This window comes from Bison bison, unplaced genomic scaffold (genome assembly GCF_000754665.1).
Source record: "Bison bison bison isolate TAMUID 2011002044 unplaced genomic scaffold, Bison_UMD1.0 scf7180017864168, whole genome shotgun sequence".
NCBI classification, from domain to species: domain Eukaryota; kingdom Metazoa; phylum Chordata; class Mammalia; order Artiodactyla; family Bovidae; genus Bison; species Bison bison.
The window spans coordinates 3,413,739-3,434,441 of record NW_011494740.1 but is presented as its reverse complement, the minus strand read 5'-3'; the positions used below and the strand labels follow the sequence as shown (position 1 = coordinate 3,434,441).

Here is a 20,703-nt window from a genome sequence, read left to right as displayed (position 1 = left end):
TTAATAAGCTGAAAATGAAGATTAATAGAAACAACAATTACTATAATTTAAATGTGTAATGTGTGAGGTGATAGCTATACTATGCAGTGTAAATTCATGCTTACTATATGCCAAGCACAATCTGCAATTTTTTAACATGAAATCAACTGTTAAAGTTACTCTTGCTTTTATGGAAGAGGAAACAGGGACACTGAAAAGTAAGAGGTGGAGGTGAACCTGGAATTCAGGCAGAGAAATACAAAAAATCAGAGAAGAAACGTGGCTAATCTTGGTTTCACTAACCTTGAGTGTCTGCGTGTTAAGTCGCTTTACTAGTGTCTGACTCTGTATGACCCTGTGGACTGCAGCTTGCCAGCCTCCTCTGTCCATGGGATTCTCCAGGCAAGAATACTAGAGTGGGTTGCCTTGCCCTCTTCCAGGGAATCTTCCTGAACCAGGGATTGAACCTGTTTCTAACCTGCATTGGCAGGAGGGTTCTTTTACCACTGCTGTTACTGCTAAGTCACTTCAGTTGTGTCCGACTCTGTGTGACACCATGGACCGCAGCCTACCAGTCTCCTCCATCCATGGGATTTTCCAGGCAAGTACATCAAGAGTACTGGAGTGGGGTGCCATTGCCTTCTCCTAGTAGGTTCTTAATCCAGGCTATAATCCCATTATATTTCCCTATATCATTGTCAAGTTTTTATACATTAGAATCATCTGAAAACTTCTTAAAACAGTTACAATTCTGGTACCACTAAATTTTTGATTCAGTAGATTCTGTGGGTGGGCCCCCCCAAACATACATTTCTAACTAGTTCCCAAATAGTGAGGCTGCTAGTATGGAGACCACACATTGAGAACCCTGGCCCTATTTCATTCACTTGTTTAGACTATTTCACAGTTTCTCTGTTCTCTCCTCAACTGATGAATCTGATTCTCATTTTCAGTAATAATAGAAACAAAACAGAACTTTTGTATATTCTCATTGTATCTGTGATGTGGTATCTAAATTTGTACTTTTATTTTCTGTCTTCTTTTCTGTTACTGGTGCAATAAATCCCATCCCTCCCTCTAACGTTATCTTCCATATGTACAAAGCAACCATAACAAAACAAAAAACTCTTGGGATCTCATAACTCCCTCTACCTCCTCATTACTATTCCCCTTCATATAGAAACTCTTTGAAAGGATTGTTTATACTCATAGTCTCCAGTGTCTCTTTGGTATTTTCTGTGAAAGTGCTGCATTCAATATGCCAGCAAATTTGGAAAACTCAGCAGTGACCACAGGACTGGAAAAGGTCAGTTTTCATTCCAATCCCAAAGAAAAGCAATGCCAAAGAATTTCAAACTACTGCATAATTCCACTCATGTCAACACTAGCAAAGTAATGCTCAAAATTCTCCAATCTAGGCTTCAACAGTATGTGAACTGTGAACTTCCAGATGTTCAAGCTGGTTCTAGAAAAGGCAGAAGAACCAGAGATCAAATTGCCAACACCTGCTGGATCATCAAAAAAGCAAGAGAGTTCCAGAAAAAAATTTATTTCTGCTTTATTGACTATGCCAAAGCCTTTGACTGTGTGGATCACAACAAACTGTGGAAAATTCTTCAAGATATGGGAATACCAGACCACCTGACCTGCCTCCTGAGAAATCTGTATGCGGGTCAAGAATCAACAGTTAGAACTGGACATGGAACAACAGACTGGTTCCAAATTGGGAAAGGAGTACATCAAGGCTGTATATTGTCACCTTGCTTATTCAACTTATTGCAGAGTACATCATGCGAGATGCTGGGCTGGATGAAGCACAAGCTGGAATCAAGATGGCTTGGAGAAATAGCAATAACCTCAGATACTCAGATGACTCCACCTTTATGGCAGAAAGTGAAGAAGAACTAAAGAGCCTCTTGATGAAAGTGAAGGAGGAGAGTGAAAAAGTTGGCTTAAAACTCAACATTCATAAAACGAAGATCATGGCATCCAGTCCCATCACTTCATGGCAAAAAGATGGGGAAACAATGGAAACAGTGACAGAATTTATTTTCTTGGTCTCCAAAATTACTGTAGATGGTAACTGCAGCCATGAAATTAAAAGATGCTTGCTCCTTGGAAGAAAAGCTATGACCAATCTAGACAGCCTATTAAAAAGCAGAGACATTACTTTGCCAACAAAGGTCCGTCTAGTCAAAGCTATGGTTTTTCTAGCAGTCATGTATGGATGTGAGAGTTGGACTATAAAGGGAGCTGAGGGCCAAAGAATTGATGCTTTTGAACTGTGGTGTTGGAAAAGACACTGTAGAGTCCCTTGAACTGCAAGGAGATCCAACCGTCCTTCCTAAATGAAATCAGTCCTGAATATTCATTGGAAGAACTGATGCTGAAGCTGAAACTTGAATACTTTGGCCACCTGATGTGAAGAACCGACTCATTGGAAAAGACCCTGATGCTGGGAAAGATTGAAGGTGGGAGGAGAAGGGGACGACAGAGGATAAGATGGTTGGATGGCATCACCAATGCGATGGACGTGAGTTTGAGTAAGCTCTGGGAGTTGGTGATGGACAGGGAAGTTTTGTGTGGTGCAGTCCATGGGTCCCAGAGTTGGACACGACTGAGCAACTGAACTGAACTGCTACCACTCTGATCCAACTCACTGTTATTTTTTTGCTTTTGTTTCTGCAGTAGCCTCCTAACTGGTCCCTCTCATTTAATCTGGTGTCAATAGAGCATCTAAAGTTATCCTTTTTAAATGAATCAGGTTGATTCATTCAACATATATCAAGCTGCATCTTCCATGGTGGCCCAGTCAGTAAAGAATCTGCCTGCAATGTGGGAGACCTGCGTTTGATCCCTGGGTCAGGAAGATCCCCTGGAAAAGGAAATGGCAACCCACTCCAGTATTCTTGCCTGGAGAATTCCATGGACAGAGGAGCCCAGTGGGCTACAGTCCATGGGGTCACAAAGAGTGAGACATGACTGAGTGACCAACACTTTCTTTTTTCACTTTATGTGCCAGGCACTGTACCAGGTCCTGGGGATACAGCAGTAAATAAGACATAAAAGGGAGTTCCCTAGTGGCCTAGTGGTTAGGATTCCAGGCTTTCACCTGCATGACCTGGGTGCAATCCCTAGTCAGCAAAATGAGATCTTTCCAAAAAGGAAAAATGGAACATTGTAAATCAGCTATACTTTTCAACTGTGTACTCGGTCACTCAGTTGTATACGACTCTCTGCGACTCTGTGTGTGTGCTTTTGTGTGTGTGTGTGTGTGTGTGTCTGTTAAGTCAATTGAGTCATGTCCAACTTTGCACCTCTATGGACCATAGCCTGCCAGGCTCCTAAAGTGCTTCTGGGCACATAGTAGGTACTCAGTAAATACTTGCTAAATGAATGAATGAGGCAGATAAGCTGCTAGACTGGGAAAAAGGAAGACCATTGTGGTGATATAGAAACAAGGAAGAGGATTTCAAAGAGGAAAGAGTTGAGTGAGATCTTCATGGTCCATTAATTAGTAAGAAGTGGCTACTGAATCTGTCTGGAAACAATGGAACTGATGTAAGCACAGAATAGATCATAGGTTTATCAAGGTTTATTGAGCTGCACTTTTCAACTTGGCAGCCTCTAAGCCCTTAAAGCATGGTTTGTGCAACTGAAGAACTGAACTCATTTAAGTTAAAAAACTGAAGCAGTTAGCTTTTGTTAAACCCATCTATTGTTTTGGTTTGACTGCATTTTAACAATTGAAAATTTAGTATTCATATATTTATTTATTAAAGTGAACAGCAGGTTTATTTAATGAGAGACACACCCCATAGAAGAGTGTGAGCTATCTCAAAAGGCCAGAGGTGGCCCCAGGGGGTGGGGTCACCTAGGAAAGTGAGAGTTGTGCTGCGAGAAACTCACTCCAGAATGTGAGCCATTTCAGAAGGTGAGAGCAGCCTAGTATTCATATTAAGATGTTCTGTAACCATTAAAATACGTATCAGATTTTGAATGTTTAGTTTGAAAAACAATATGAATGTAAAATCACATTAGTTTTCAATAACTAATACAAATTGAAGTAATAATGTAGGCATATGGGTTAAATATGTTAAAACTCATTTCAGTTTTTATTTTTAACATGGCTACTGGGTCAAGTACATATATGGATTGCATTGAATCTCTATTGAATAGCAGTGGTGTAAAGGAAATGGAAGCTGTGTTCTGAACACTGACTTGAAGGATCTGGCTTAGAAATTAAACTGTAATATAGTAGGGGTAATAGTAGCAAATAGAGGATTTTTTAAATTGTTTAATTATTAAAATCTGGGAATTTGGTAGTATGTTTGAAGAGCAGGAGGGAACTAGAAACGTTATTATGTGAAAATGTCACTAATAGGTAATAAAGGGAAGACCTTAGGAAACAAGTTACCTTCAAAGGGAAAGAATACTATAGAATAAATTATTGGGTGGTTGAGATAAAGGGAAAAGCTGTTCCTTCCTACTTCACGCTAAGGAGATCAGACTATCTAGTTAGAAGAAACTGAAGCAGTATTCGAGGTTCTGCTAAATTCCAAATTCTAAAAAAATCTATAAAACTAACATCAGTATGAGCTCAAACTGTGGAAGCTTGCCACTGTGATTTAGAAGCAATCTTAGAAGTCAGTTACTGCTTGGCTATTGGGAAGGAAAAAAAATTCACAAAAAAAGTCCAGTGTTGCATCACTGAAACATCTTAGCATATTGTTACACATAAGTATGTGTCCCCAAAGGGACATAACTTGCACATATTGTATTAGAAACGCTATACATTCTGAATGTATAGTCTGAATTAGTTTATATTTATTTTGCACTTAGGTGCCAGGCACCATATTGAATGTTTTATGTGAGTCAAGAACTATTTCTAATGTTTTATAAGATGAGAAAAACAAAGTTTGAGAAACTGATCAATCTAAAAAAGCAACGTTAGAACCTATGAAGTGGAGCTGGTACCCAGGGAGCAGGGCTGGAACACTGGATACTCATGGGGTGGTCCAGGAACCCTCTTTGCTTTCCCCCAGTGCCAATCCTGTCAGGTGATGTTAATCACTTATTTACGTTATTTTACTTTCTGGTTGTATCTCAAGCAGTTTAAGTATTAGCACCTTGCTACTTAGTAGGGTCTAAGAGTTGAAATTCATTCATAATGCAGTTGTTTCAATTCTAAGTTTACGCATGACTTTTTCAAGGCCTTTCCAGATGCCATGAATTTAGGTTAGGTGTCTCGTTTTTCCATTGCATTTCATTCTTGCCTTATTATAGTGGCCATAATTTGTAGGTTAAAAGTCAAGACAGACCTTTTGAATTGTGATAATACTGAAAGGCAGAATTGTGCTGTGCTTAGTTGCTTGGTCCTGTCCTACTCTTTGTGACCCCATGGATTGTAGCCCACCAGGCTCCTCTGTCTATGGGGATTCTCTAGGCAAGAATGCTGGAGTGGGTTGCCATGCCGTCCTCCAAATCTTCCCAACCCAGGGATTGAACCCAGGTCTCCCACGTTGCAGGCAGATTCTTTACCAACTGAGCCACCAGCGAAGCCCAAAAGGCAGTTATTTTGAGTACATTTTCCTTATCTATAAAAAAGTATTAATGATAATACCTAAATTTAGTTGTTTAAATTCTGCATAGTAGGGCTTCCCTGGTGATTGAGCAGTAAAGAATGTGTCTTCAATGTAGGAGATGCAGGTTTGACCCCTGGGTCAGGAAGATCCCTTGCAGAAGGAAATGGCAACCTGTTACAGTGTTGTCTGGGAAATCCCATGCACAGAGGAGCCTGGTGGGCTACAGTCCACGGGGTCACAAGAGAGTTGGACATGACTGAGTAAACAACAACAAACTGCACAGTAACAATTTGGCACAGAATAAGTACTTAATATTTAGTAAAAGATTGAGTTCTGCTTTAATAAATGTACTGGATAGCATGCCTCAGGCTAACATCCAATTCAGAAACCAAGTAGAAATATTTGGCCATTTCTATTCCCATGTTTTCCAACTTTTCAATGGTGCAAGTCTACAATGAATGTGGTTCCTAAAGTTCCTTTCAGTATCCCCTTCATAGAAAAAGCAATGGGCACGATAGCTTCCTCTCAAAGTTCACCACTAAAAAGGAATTAACACAGGCTATCTTGAGAAGTCCAAAAATCCTGGAAAAGAATTTTCTGACTGGCCTCACTTAAAAGTCAGATGTTCATCTCAAAGTGTGAGTGAGGTGTCTTTTTTGGGATAATCAGCTGTGGCCAGGGGAGCAAGGCCTGTAAAAATATGGCAGCTTCCATTCAAATCACAGGACTGGGAAGAAGAAGTATCTCCTTGAAAAGAAAATACTTTTATCTACAACAGGGAAGTGCTGTAATGACACTCTTCAAATAAAATCTTTTTTCCTAAGAGGACAAGAGATAAATTTTATCTCTACAAACACATTTTTCATTATATAGCTCAATCTCATGACATTCCAAGGGACATCTTAACAAAGCCTCAGTTAAACGATATACCTTAGTGTCTATGACATGCCCACCACTGTACCAAATGTTACCTTAAATAAACCACCACCTGGGGTTTCATCAATTTTGATGAAAGGTTGTTGACATGGCTGAAAGAACATTTAAGGAAAATGGAGTCTGAGACTCAAATTAGTCATAAAAAAGTCACACAAATGGTACAATTCTTTTACTGGGCTCAAACAAACATGGACAACTTTTTACTTTCTAAGATTTTGTTTGTTTCTATAGTAAACAAAATATATTTCTGAAGTTTTACACATTTGATTAATTGGAGAAAGACAATACTTCAGTTTGGAAAGACAACCTTTAAAAGAAAAAGAAGTGAATTTCCTTCATGATGAAATGGACTAATAGAACTGTATTCCTAAACCACTTTATTTTTAAGCTATCAAATGTTCTCCTTCAAGCTGCTTTTCCTGTGTCTATTTATAGAGCCTCTTGGAAATGAATTAAAAGTCTTTGACTTCTTCATTCTGTTGAGAAACTCTTGAGAATGCTGAGATATCTCCAGATAACCAGCATGTTTTCTCCTAGGAACAAACTTCAGAGCCTCTTCCCAGCTACCAGTATTTTTCAGACATAACAAAATACGCATCATTTGATCTAAAGTGAGATTTTTGGTACCAGTGTCCCACTGCAAATATTTATCTAATGGAAGGCATTCTGTTGCCAGCTTCAGCCGTTTTGCTTTGGCTAGGGATGTGCCTGGCTGCATATTCTTATCAACAAAAGACCCCACTATATAAATTTTGTCATGCTTGAAAGTAGTCATAACATTGGGAGAATCTGCAGTTAAATATATAATACTATCTTTTGGAAATAAATCTACATGAGACTTTTCTGTTGCTGTTAAAAGCAATTTGTTCCATTTTTCTCCATAACGTTTAACTAACTCTTTATAGTAGGCACCACCTGTTTTAAGATTACAGAAATAAATATGGAAAGGATCAACATTTCTTCTGTTACATCCTTCACTTTCTAAAAGTTGGGAAACAGCATTCTGTAATTCTTTTGGTTTCATATGGTCATCATAAGCCATGTCAAAAACCAAAGGCTGTCCAAACTGCATGGCCTGGGCACCTTTCCAGCCCATTGCAATGTCCATATTCCTGTCCCAAAGTCGTAGAAATAGAAAGTTTTGCTGTTTATCTTCCTTAATGGTTTCTGGTAGCTGATCTTTTTTAGGTTCTTCTTTTTCTGCTTTTTTCATTTCCTTTTTTATTTGTCTGGCTTTTTTCATTTTTTCCTTAATATATAAGTATTTTAAATATTTCCTTTTTGATGACTTAGAAACACATTCCATAAGGGTTTTGAGCTCTTCTTCACTGAAGTGTTCTGGTACTTCTTTGCCAAGCAACCTCCACATCTCAACTAACTCCCTGGTGGCAGCTAGAGGATCTTCATCCTCGCTACTTGTGGCTGTTGAAACATCCTCTTCTTGCACACTAGATTTCATTGTAATTTTCCACCTGTCCAACTCCAGCTCTTCAGAAGGTGGTGTACTCTCCTTATTAGGATAGGATGCAGCTGGTATTTTGGAAGACATGTATCTCTGCATAATTGTTGAATACAAAACCCTTCTCTTCCTATGAAGGGTAAATGGCACTAAAACTCTGGCAAAAGGTCTTAAGAAGGTGATACTGACACTCATTTTGAGGAGAACAGGCATGTAAGAAAAGCCCTATAAAAAAAGAAAAATGTAATGAAAAGTTAAAGATTGTATAAATTTGAGATATCAAAATACAATTGATTCTGAAACACAAAGTGGAATCTTAGTCCAACTTAATTGTTGCGCCATTAATTTTTCTTGATTCCTGTGGCCTACAGCCTGTGATCATTCATTAGGAAAAAAGTGGAGAAAACTCTTTTGGGTTCTTATTTGACATATGAATTTCACTCTTGTTTTAGACAAAGGATACCTTGAAGATCCTACTTAGGTTTGTATCTGGGGACCCAGAAGATCAATGTTACTGAAAAACAAAGTTATGTACTATATGGCTGAGATAGCACTATACTCTCCATTTTCTATTAAGCCTAGATACAGACCCAAACAAAAGATCCTCAATGAGCAATATGTAAAGACAAAGGGCAGAAACATTACAGAAAATGGCAACTAGTAAAAACCATTTGGCAGCCACTGTGCCAATGCCCTCATGTTTTCAAAAGAGATTTTTTTAAAGTTTTGTAAAAAAATATTTATTTATTTGGCTGTACCAGGTCTTAGTTGCAGCATAAGGGATCTGGTTCCTTGATCAAGGATCAAACCTGGGACCCCTATGTTGGGAGCGCCAAGTCTTAGCCACTGGAGTACCAAGAAGTCCCTAGAGAGATCTTCTGATTTAAAAACAAAATAAAATCTCCCTTCTCCAATATAGACTTTACTCTGCAGCAAATAATGTTATTGCCAAACAAAATATCCAGAATTAGGGCAAATATATATATATATATAAGCTCTACAATTTTATCCTATAGGTCTGGAAGTCCACAAAACAATGAAGATGCTTAAAGATGTGAAACTAATGCTTGACTTGAAGCAAAAAAAAAAAAAAAAAGGAATTCGATTTTTCACAAAATGCAACTAAAATACTTGAAAAATTCCTTCTTCCCTTGGCTTCATTTACTGACACTGCATATTCCTAGGTGTCTGACCTGTGCACTGATGTTCAGCTCGATCCCCCATCCCTCCCCCAAACACACACAAGGTGGATATGCTTCTGAGTTCTGTCCTTAGACCTCTTTTCAATCTAAATATTTTCTCTATGAACTCTGATCTACCTCCCTGACTTTGATCACCATGTATGAGATGACACTTCAAATGCAACAAACTGAAATCTGTCTCCCTTTCCTTCCCAATCTGCTTTTCCTTCTGTTGTTTCAGGAAGGGACAATAATATCCATCCATTTGCTGATGTCAGAAACTGGGAGTCATTTCATTACTGTCCTCTCTCACACCTTCCATTCCTAATTTGAGTTATAATCATTTACTTTCTAAGTACTTCTTGAATCCATTCACTTCTCTTCAACTTCCTTAATTGTGTCTCCTAGCTTCAAAATTTGCTCTCCCTCTTCTCTAAACAATTTAGAGCTAGTGCAGATCAATACACTCATCCTCCTCAATGTGTACTTCTAAACTCACTGTTACCAGGTCAAACTCTAAACTTAATATATGTGGCATATAACTTTTTTTCCCCCCACAAAATCACCTTTTGCTTATCTCCAGCTACTTGTCACCTCAAACTTTAGATTAACTATTCCTCCTATTGACTTCCCTCTTAGTTCAGCTGGTAAAGAGTCCGCCTGCAGTGAAGGAGTTCACCTGCAATGCAGGAGACCTGGGTTCCATTCCTAGGTTGGGAAGATCCCCTAGAGAAGAAAATGGTAACCCACTACAATATTTCTAGCCTGGGAAATCCCATGGGCAGAGGAACCTGGTGGGCTACAGTCCATGGGGTCTCAAGAGTCAGGCACGATTTAGGAACTAAACCACCACCATGGTAATCTGGACAAGGCCTGTGTTTATATTTTGACACTGAACCCAATGCTTCGCGGTATATAGCTCACATTTATCATTCAAGTATTTTTCGATTAAATACTCCCGGTCAATGCTTCTCTTATTTAAAACAAGTTCAGACAGCTTTTAAAGAAGAAAGCATTTTACTTTAGACTCTTCTAAATATTTAAGCGAGAGTTCTCAGCTTCAATATGAGAGGTATGTATTTCAGAAAAAGTCTTGAGTTTTGTCTTTGTAACTGATAACTATTTTTAGGATATCATAGAAATACTCGCCTCCCCCCAATTTAAACAGTGAACAAGAATATCATTTTAGGCAACACCCTTTCATGTATTGTACCTTGTTGATGTTGTTTAGTTGCTACCTCGTGTCTCATTCTTTTAGACGCCATGGACTGTAACCCACCAGATTACTCTGTCCATGGGATTTCCCAGGCAAGAATAGTGGAGTGGGTTGCCATTTCTCAACCCACGTATCTAACCGGGTCTCCGGCATTGCCAAGCAGATTCTTAGCTGCGTAGCCAATAGGGAAGCCCTCCGGGTATCGTTCTACTTACAGTTTATGAATCACTGGGCTTCCTTTTATCTATGGGCCGGCCTTGCGCACAGGCTCCAGTACCTTGGGCCTCCCGCTTCCTCCCACCTCGCCACACACGCTGGGAGACAAGAAAGCCGCCCATACCCGCAGTGCAGAGACAATAACTCCCGCGGGTGCAAACCGCAAGGAACCCAAGAGCACCCAAGATTCTACCGTGAACTTCTGCCAAGGGATGAGCGCCGTACGTGACTCACAGCTTGCCTATCACTCGACACAGTTCCCGTCGTGGACGAAAGACTAGAAGCCGGAAATCCCGCCCTTCCTCCAGGCGCTGCTATATGACGTCACACCATTAGGGGTGCGTCTGCGGCCTGGAAAGTAGCTCTGTGGTGCAACACAGGCTGAAAAACACCCACTGACCTTAGCAGTACAAAGACGATTGGAACCACATTGTGAGATTTGGGGGCTGAAGCCAGGTGAGAGTGGGTAACGGATGAATGGAATATGAGAAAATGAAGTCGAGTTCAAACATTTTTATGAAAGTTGGCAGTTCGGTGAACTCAGCATCCGGTGTGGTGTCCAGGAAGTTTCCGTTATTTTTACTCTTATTGGGAGAGATTTGACCAACTGATCGGATTGTTAACATGGGAATAAGGAAAGAAAGGATTCAGAGGACAGTTGGAGAGGATCGCTCTTGTACAGGAGGAGTACTTCCTTTGTAACAAAAAGGGAAGACACTTAGGTAGGGATGGAAATCAGTTTGTAGATATGGCAGTTGTAATTTGAGAGTTCCAGTTTCTTTTTTTTTAATTTATTTTTGACTGGAAGATAGTTTCTTTACAATGTTGTGTTGGTTTCTGACATACAACAATGTGAATCATCCATAATAATACACAGATCACCTCCGTCTTGGTCCTCCCTCCCCTCGCCCCACCTCACCCTTCTAGGTCATCATAGAACCCTGGGTTGAGCTTCCTGTGTTATACACCAGATTCCCCCTAGCTGTCTGTTTTACATAAGATCACCTTCCTCTTGGAACTCCCTCCCCCCGACCCCACCCCACCCCTCTAGATCATCACAGAACTCTGGGTTGAGCTCCCTGTGTTATACACCTGCTTCCCACTAGCTGTCTGTTTTACATATGGTAGTATATATATCTCAATGCCACTCTTTCAATTTGTCCCACCCTCGACTTCACTCACTGTGTCCATAAGTACATTCTCTACATCTTCGTCTCTATTCTTGCTAAATGTTAGTCGCTTCAGTCGTGTCCGACTCTTTGCGACCCCATGGACTGTGGTCCGCCAGGCTCTTCTGTTCATGGAATTCTCCAGGCAAGAATACTGGAGTGGGTTGCCATTTTCTTCTCCAGGGGATCTTCCCAACCCAGGGATCGAACCTGGGTTTCGTGCATTGTGGGCAGATGCTTTACTGGCTGAGCCACCAGGGAAGTAAGATTTTCGCTAAGAGTTCCCATTTCTGAAGGAAGTAGTCTGCTAAGAATCTGTGGAGAGTGAAGAAAGGGAGAAGGTTTGATACTGTCATGAATAATTAATGTGACATACTAAGAGTGATGGAGAAGTTTTTCACATATTTTGGTATAGGGAAGTCCTTCTGGCTTTTATCTATGGTTCTGCCTGAACTTTGTGTGAACTAAAACAGCCTGAATTATGACCTGTTGAATGCTTATACAGCATATCTGCTTTAACTATTAAGGTAAAGAATGCCCTCAATTTTAAGACAAAGATAAATAGCTCCCTACCTATGGCATTGTTTAATAGTTTCTTGATGATGATGTTTCCTTCCCAGACACCAGGATCCTGCTATCTCATTGAATTCATACTAATCTGTCTGTTTTGAAACATTGAATGATTGCACCCCTGTTGTGTTTGATGTGTGTTCTTTGTTTTAATAATAAGGTTTAAAACTGTGTTGAAAACCATGCTTCATTGGAACAGATCCTTGGAACCACTAAGAAGCTTCCTCCTAGGCTATATTCCCCATTTTGGCTCAAGTAAAACTCTTTTCTATTTCTTAGAATAGTTTAAGTATTGATTATTTGTGTCAGCAATAGAAATAGAAAGTAGAGTGGCATTTACAGGGGCTAAGAGGATGGTGCTGAAAATGAAGTGTTTAGTGGTATAAAGTTTCAGTTTTCTAAGGTGAAAAAGTTCTAGAGATCTGTTGCACAACAACACTACCGAAGTTAAAAATTGTTAATATGGTAAACTTATGTTTTCCCTAAAATCACAATTAGAAATAAAAAAGGAAAAGAAGTGTCAGCTGACTAGGGAATGACAGTCATGTTGTTGGGCTCTATTTATGATTTAATTTGGGTTTCCCTGGTGGCTCAGACAGTCAGGAATCTTCTACAATGCAGCAGACCTGGGTTTGATCCCTGTTTTGGAAAGATTCCCTGGAGAAGGGAATGGCAACCCATTCCAGTATTCTTGTCTGGAGAATTCCATGGACAGAGGAGCCTGGTGTGCTGTGGTCTATGGGATTGAAAAGAGTCAGACATGACTGAGCTACTAACACACAATCTAATTCAGTTTGTTTGTTTTTGTTCAGTCTCTAAGTCATGTCTAAATCTTTGCAACTGCATGGACTGCAGCATGCCAGGCTTCCCTGTCCTTTGCTATCTCCTGGAGTTTGCTCAAACTCATGTTCATTAAGTCAGTGATGCTATCCAATCATCTCATCCTCTATTGCCCCCTTCTCCTCCTGCCTTTAATCTTTGCCAGGATCAGTCTTTTCCATTGAGTCAGCTCTTTGTATCACGTGGCCAAAGTATTGGAGCTTCAGTTTCAGCATCAGTCCTTCCAATGAATATTCAGGGTTGGTTTCCTTTAGGATTGATTCATTTGATCTCCTTGCAGTCCAGGGAGCTCTCAAGAGTCTTCTCCAGCACCACAGTTTGAAAGCTCAATTCTTTGGCACTTAGCCTTCTTGATGGTCCAACTCTCACATCCATACATGACTGCAGGAAAAACCATAGCTTTTACTATACAGACCTTTGTTGGCAGAGTGATGTCTCTGCTTTTTAATACACTGTCTAGGTTTGTCATAGCTTTTCTTCCAAGGAGCAAGTTTTTAATTTCATGGCTGCAGTCACCATCCATGGTGAGTTTGAAGCCCAAGAGAAGAAAATCTGTCACTCTTCCCACTTTTTCTCTTATTTGCTATGAAGTGAAGAGACTACATGCTCTAATCTTTTTTTGTATGTTGAGTTTTAAGCCAGCTTTTTCACTCTCTTTCACCCTTATCAAGAGGCTCTTTAGTAACTCCTCGATTTCTGTCATTAGAGTGGTATCTGCATATCTGAGATTGTTGATATTTCCCCCAGCAAATCTTGATTCCAGCTTGTGATTCATCAAGCCTGGCATTTTGCAAGATGTACCTTGCATTTAAATTAAATAAACAGTGTGACAATATATAGCCTTATCATATTCCTTTCCCAATTTTGAACCAGTTCATTGTTCCATGTCCGGATATAATTGTTGCTTTTTGACCTCATACAGGTTTCTCAGGAGGCAGGTAAGGTGGTCTGGTATTCCCACATCTTTAAGAATTTTAATGAAGCAGATGTTTTCCTGGAATTCCCTTGCTTTCTCTGTGATCCAGGGAATGTTGCCAATTTGATCTCTGCTTCCCCTCCCTTTTCTAAACTCAGCTTGTACATCTTGAAGTTCTTGGTTCACATATTGCTGAAGCCTAGCTTAAAGGATTGTGAGTATTTGTAGTGATATCACTCTATCTTGTTATGTGATCTCCCCCCCCCTCCATTTTGCCAACAAAGGAGATGATAAACAGGTTAGTAGATGGAATTGAGTAGGAGATCAGAAACAGGTGAATAGATGTAATTGAGTAAGCAAACTGAACAATATGACACTGAAAAGAGCCAGGTATCATCTACTTTTGTGAATGTTTTGGTGGAGCAATATATATTTGGTACAGCCAAGATTCAGGCCATGACCACAAGAGTCAGTGGCAGGATTACAGTGGGTTGGGTCATGAGAGATGATCTAGAAATCCAAGTCAGGGTATAAGTATGGTACAGTTTTTGATTCAAAACTCAATTTTGTACTCTGTATTTAGTAGCATTTGAAGTTTCTCTTTTGGTGTGGGCCTGTCTTACAGTTTACTAAAATTAGGGAGGTCTCTGCTTTCTGGGGCAGATATTATTTTGATTTTTAAAAAGTGAGATGAAAGTTTTAGGATACTTAAGAGTCAGAGGCCAAACAAAAGGATTTTCTTGTCCTTTCATGCCTTGCAAAGTTTATTGCTATGCAATACCTTGACCATTCCTCTCTCAGCCCGAGGGTAGGTAGTGTCTTCTGTTACCTAATTGTTCTAGGATTTGGGAACTGGGATGTATTATTTAGGAAAAGTGAAGTTGCTCAGTCATGTCTGACTCTTTGCAACCCTAAGGGCTGTTGCCAACCAGGCTCCTCAGTCCACAGAATTTTCCAGGCAAGAATACTGGAGTGGGTTGCCATTTCCTTCTCCAGGGGATCTTCCCGACCCAGGGATCGAACCCGGGTCTCTCTAATTGCAGGCAGACGCTTTACCACCTGAGCCACCAGGGAAGCCCCTATGAAGCTGTTTCCATGCGGTTTTGAACCGGGGACCTTTAGCATGTTAGGCAAACGTGATAACGACTACGCTACAGAAACCACACAAATGAAAGTCACTCAGTCGTGTCTGATTCTTTGGGACCCCATGGACTGTAGGCTGCCAGGCTCCTCTGTCCATGGAATTCTCTGGGCCAGAATACTGGAGTGGGTAGCCTTTCCCTTCTCCAGGGGATCTTCCCAGTCCAGGGATTGAACCCAGGTCTCCCACATTGCAGACGGATTCTTTACCAGCTGAGCTACCAGGGAAGCCCAAGAATACTGGAGTGGGAAGCCTATCCCTTCTCCAGTGGATCTTCCTGACCCAGGAATCGAACTGAGGTCTACTGCATTGCAGGCGGATTCTTTACTAACTGAACTATTTAGGAAATACTGCTAAAAACAGGATTTCCCCCAAGCCACAAATCCTCTCCACAAAGATAGTAAAGAAAGAAAACATTTAGTTTTGAATAAGCACTAAACCAGGTTGTGGTGGGCATCATAGGCAATCTGTGAAGAGATTGTGAAGACAGAAAGGAATCTCACCCCCTTAACTAGCCAAGTAGATAACCCCCACTGCAAACATATTTTCAAAATAAACAATAAACAGTCCTCAAGAGAACCTAACAGCATACTTTGTCATGTGAAGTTCATCCTAACTTTACCATGATAATTGAGGTTACTTTTATTTGTTAATTAGCTTTATCCAATCTTTTTGACAGGACATGGTTTTGCCAGTTGGAGTAAGGCATCCATCAAACTTAAGTTCTTGCCCTGGCATGAGAACTATGAGATAGGGGAACTACCTTCCTTGATCTTTATATTTTAAAAAGATGGCTTTCAGGTTCTAGAGGAAACATTCCTGAGTTGTGAGATGGGCAAGAAGCTTATTTAGCCATTATGAATATTTACATCTATTTGAAAAGGAGAAAGAAATTCTGAAAGTGTGAGGGGAAGAAATCCCTTTGTTTTCAACAATGAGGATTACATCTCTTATTTTTAATTTGTATTTGCCCTTAAATTATATGGTAGACAACTGGAGGTAATGGTCGTGAAAGACAAGTGAGACACACCACTTCCTTTCCTGTGGGGAGAGAGACAAATGTGTCAGTTGGATCATTGGGACCATAAAACATGGGTTCAGCCAATAAACCTCTTTTGTTGCTTTCTTCAGGGGAGGAACTTTGGTCCGGATGATCATCCCTGATAACTTTCACCTCACATGAGATAGATTTAACTTTATTACCTCTCTGGTAACTCCTAATCTTTCAAACAGTCGTTCCCAAAGTGTGATCCTCAGACTGACAACATTAGCATCACCTGGGAACTGTTAAAAGGCAAATTTTGTGGCCCCACCTAGCAATCCTACTGAATTAGAAACTCTGGCAGTGACACCTAGCAGTTGGTGTTTTAAGACTTCCAAGTTATTCTGATGTACTTTGAAGACAGAGAACCACTGCCTTTGAAGAAACCTTGAAAAGGAAGTAAGAGAAATTCTTGCCATCTTCTTTAACAGAGACTTCCCATAGCAAATTCACAAACAACATGTTTTCTTTTTTTGTTAAAAATATGTTTAGTATTAGGTAAGCCCCTGGTGGCTCAGAGGGTCAAGAGTCTGCCTGCAGTGCAGGAGACCTGGGTTCGATCCCTGGGTGGGGAAGATCCCCTGGAGAAGGAAATGGCAACCCACTCCCGTATTCTTGCCTGGAGAATCCCATGGACAGAAGAACCTAGCAGGCTACAGTCCATGTTTAGTATTGGGAGGCGACACACAAATCTTATACTTTCCTTACAATGATCATAACCTGTTACTTGTAACTGTTGGTATCTTCCACAAAAAGGGGAAAAAATGATCACATACTGGTGTCCAAAAGCCTTAGGATTTTCCTGAAGTGGCATATCAGACTCCCATATCAGTCTTTCCTCTATCAGGGCACGTCTCTGGTCTACAGCTTATAGCCAGAAATCTGGAGCTGTCCTTTTTTTGACTTCAAGCTGCTAAAATAGACCTATATCAGAAGGCAGAGAAAGGGATTATTTAGGGTGACCCTAGGAAGGAAAATGAAAATAAGCTTTCTTTTCAATTTGTGGCAAAAATTTTGATGTTTTGCAGAGAAAAAGGAAAGCAGTAGCTAAGTACACAGCTGTTTCAAGATAAACATGTTCCCAGAGCCAAGATGATTTTATAAGCAACAACTGCATTGAGCTGCTATACCATTAGTTTCAGTTGGCATTATTTCTGATGTGGTTGTCTAAAATATGTCTTTAAATTGTTTGGCATTCTCTCAAGAGGTGGGGAGAAGGCAATGGCACCCCACTCCAGTACTCTTGCCTGGAAAATCCCATGGATGGAGGAGCCTGGTAGGCTGCAGTCCATGGGGTCGCTGGGAGTCGGACATGACTGAGCAACTTCCCTTTCATTTTTCACTGTCACACATTGGAGAAGGAAATGGCAACCCACTCCAGTATTCTTGCCTGGAGAATCCCAGGGACGGGGGAGCCTGGTGGGCTGCCATCTATGGGGTTGCACAGAGTCGGACACGACTGAAGTGACTTAGCAGCAGCAGCAAGAGGTGGAGTCTAATTCCTCTTCCCTTGGACTTAGTGACCTGTGTCTAACAAATAGGAAAAGAGTAGACCAGTATGCCACTTCAGAGCATAGGTCATAAAAGATAGTGTAGTTTCCTGCTTGCCCATTCACCTGGGTGATTGATCCCAGGGGAAGCTAGCTGCCCTGTTGTGAGGACACTCAAGTGACAAAAACTCTCCTTGGCCACATTTTAGTTAAGCTCCTCTGAGTCCTCTCCTGGGACTAGTCCTTGACCTTGACCTGTGAGAGTGCTGCTGCTAAGTCACTTCATTCATGTCCGACTCTGTGCAACCCCATAGATGGCAGCCCATCAGGCTCCCCCATTCTTGGGATACTCCAGGCAAGAACACTGGAGTGGGTTACCATTTCCTTCTCCAATGCATGAAAGTGAAAAGTGAAAGTGAAGTCGCTCAGTTGTATCCGACTCTTAGCGACCCCATGGACTTCAGCCTACCAGGCTCCTCCATCCATGGGATTTTCCAGGCAAGAGTACTGGAGTGAGGTGCCATTGCCTTCTCTGGTGAGAGTGCATAGGTCACTGTTAGTAAGATTCCTGCTAAGTCATCCCGAACCTTGATATCTAATCAAGTTTATCATTCCTCATTCCTCATGTCTAAGCCCTTGGGTGGCCTTTAGCAAGACTCTCTCTACTCCTGAGATTTCCTCTTAGTTTTGGATCCACTGATACTGTTCAGTTCAGTTCAGTCACTCAGTCCTGTCTGACTCTTTGCAACCCCATGGACTGCAGCATGCCAGGCTTCCCTGTCCGTCACCAACTCCTGGAGCTTACTCAAACTCATGTCCATTGAGTTAGTGATGCCATCAAACCGTCTCATCCTCTGTCTTCCCCTCTTCCTCCCACCTTCAGTCCTTCCCAGCATCGGGGTTTTTTCAAATGAGTCATTCTTCACCTCAGGTGGCCAAAGTATTGCAGTTGCAACTTCAGCATCAGTCCTTCCAATGAATATTCAGGACTGATTTCCTTCAGGATGGACTGGTTGGATCTCCTTGATGTTCAAGGGACTCCCAGAGAGTCTTCTCCAACAGCACAGTTCAAAAGCATCAATTCTTCAGCATTCAGCTTTCTTTATAATACAACTTTCATATCCATACATGACTACAGGAAAACCATAGCTTTGACTAGATGGACCTTTGTTGGCAAAATAATGTCTCTGCTTTTGAATATGCTGTCCAGGTTGGTCAAAACTTTTCTTACAAGAAGCAAGCATCTTTTAATTTCATGGCTGCAGTCACCATCTGCAGTGATTTTGGAGCCCACAAAAATAAAGTCTGTCACTGCTTCCATTGTTTCCCCATCTATTTCCCATGAAGTGATGGGACCGGATGCCATGATCTTCGTTTTCTGAATGTTGAGCTTTAAGCCAACTTTTTCACTCTCCACATTCACTCATCAAGAGGCTTTTTAGTTCCTCTTCAATTTCTGCCATAAGTGTGGTGTCATCTGCATATCTGAGGTTATTGATATTTCTCCTGGCAATCTTGATTCCAGCTTATGGTTTATCCAGTCTGGCATTTCTCATGATGTACTCTGCACATAATTTAAATAAGCAGGGTGACAGTATACAGCCTTGACGTACTCCTTTCCTGATTTGCAACCAGTCTGTTGTTCCATGTCCAGTTCTAACTGTTGCATCCTGACCTGCATAAAGATTTCTCAGGAGGCAGGTCAGATGGTCTGGTATTCCCATCTCTTTCAGAATTTTCCACATTTATTGTGATCCACACAGTCAAAGGCTTTGACATAGTCAATAAAGCAGAAATAAATGTTTTTCTGGAACTCTCTCACTTTTTCAATGATCCAGTGGATGTTGGCAATTTGATCTCTGGTTCCTCTGCCTTTTCTAAATCCAGCTGAACATCTGGAAGTTCACGGTGCATGTATTGTTGAAGCCTGGCTTGGAGAATTTTGAACATTGCTTTACTGGTGTGTGCTGCTGCTGCTGCTGCTAAGTCGCTTCACTTATGTCCGACTCTGTGTGACCCCATAGACGGCAGCCCACCAGGCTCCGCCGTCCTTGGGGTTCTCCAGGCAAGAGCACTGGAGTGGGTTGCCATTTCCTTTTCCAGCGCATGAAAGTAAAAAGTAAAAGTGAAGTCGCTCAGTCGTGTCTGACTCTCAGCGACCCCAGGGACTGCAGCCTTCCAGGCTCCTCCGTCCATGGACTTTTCCAGGCAAGAGTACTGGAGTGGGGTGCCATTGTCTTCTCCGACTGGTGTGTGAGATGAGTGCAATTGTGTGGTAGTTTGAGCATTCTTTGGCATTGCCTTTCTTTGGGATTGGAATGAAAACTGACCTTTTCCAGTCCTTGGCCACTGCTGACTTTTCCAAATTTGTGGGCGTGTTGAGTGCAGCATTTTCACAACATCATCTTTTAGGATTTGAAATAGCTCAACTGGAATTCTATTACCTCCACTAGCTTTATTCATAGTGATGCTTCCTAAGACTCCTTGACTTCACATTCCAGGACGTCTGGCTCTAGGTGAGTGATCACACCATGATGATTATTTGGATCATGAACATCTTTTTTTGTATAGTTCTCTATATTCTTGCCACCTCTTCTTAATATCTTTGCTTCTGTCAGGTCCACACCATTTCTGTCCTTTATCGAGCCCATCTTTGCATGAAATGTTCCCTTGGTATCTCTAATTTTCTTGAAGAGATCTCTAGTCTTTCCCAGTCTATTGTTTCCCTCTATTTCTTTGATCACTGAGGAAGGCTTTCTTATCTCTTCTTGCTATTCTTTGGAACGTTGCATTCAAATGGGTATATCTTTCCTTTTCTCTTTTGCTTTTTGCTTCTCTTCTTTTCACAGCTATTTGTAAGGCCTCCTCAGACAACCTTTTTGCATTTCTTTTTCTTGGGGATAGTCTTGATCCCTGTCTCCTGTACAATGTCATGAACCTCTGTCCATAGTTCATCAGGCACT

General features: G+C 41.0%; 2 protein-coding genes across 10 annotated transcripts in view; one reads left to right on the top strand and one right to left on the bottom strand.

Moving 5' to 3' along the window:
• SENP7 (SUMO1/sentrin specific peptidase 7) overlaps positions 1-20,703 on the top strand; it is a 190,787-nt gene that overhangs the window by 7,731 nt on the left and 162,353 nt on the right. For 5 of the 6 annotated variants that reach the window (XM_010841988.1, XM_010841987.1, XM_010841986.1 and 2 more), the window contains exon 1: positions 10,907-11,028. The exons of the other annotated variant lie outside the window; for it this stretch is intronic. The gene's annotated coding sequence lies outside the window, so the exon portion shown is untranslated. Of the gene's footprint in view, positions 1-10,906; positions 11,029-20,703 lie in introns of those variants that run through there. 6 annotated transcript variants of the gene reach the window in all.
• On the bottom strand, positions 6,655-10,882 carry TRMT10C (tRNA methyltransferase 10 homolog C (S. cerevisiae)). 4 transcript variants are annotated; one of them, XM_010841977.1, is made up of 2 exons: positions 10,807-10,882; positions 6,655-8,184 (listed from the first exon to the last, which is right to left on the bottom strand). In XM_010841977.1, the coding sequence occupies exon 2, from the start codon at positions 8,170-8,172 to the stop codon at positions 6,892-6,894; it is 1,281 nt and encodes a 426-aa protein (XP_010840279.1). In that variant the 5' UTR covers positions 8,173-8,184; positions 10,807-10,882; the 3' UTR covers positions 6,655-6,891. The 4 variants fall into 4 exon arrangements, with proteins under 4 accessions (XP_010840279.1, XP_010840276.1, XP_010840278.1 ...); XM_010841974.1 differs by having other exon boundaries at positions 10,766-10,871; XM_010841976.1 differs by having other exon boundaries at positions 10,572-10,861.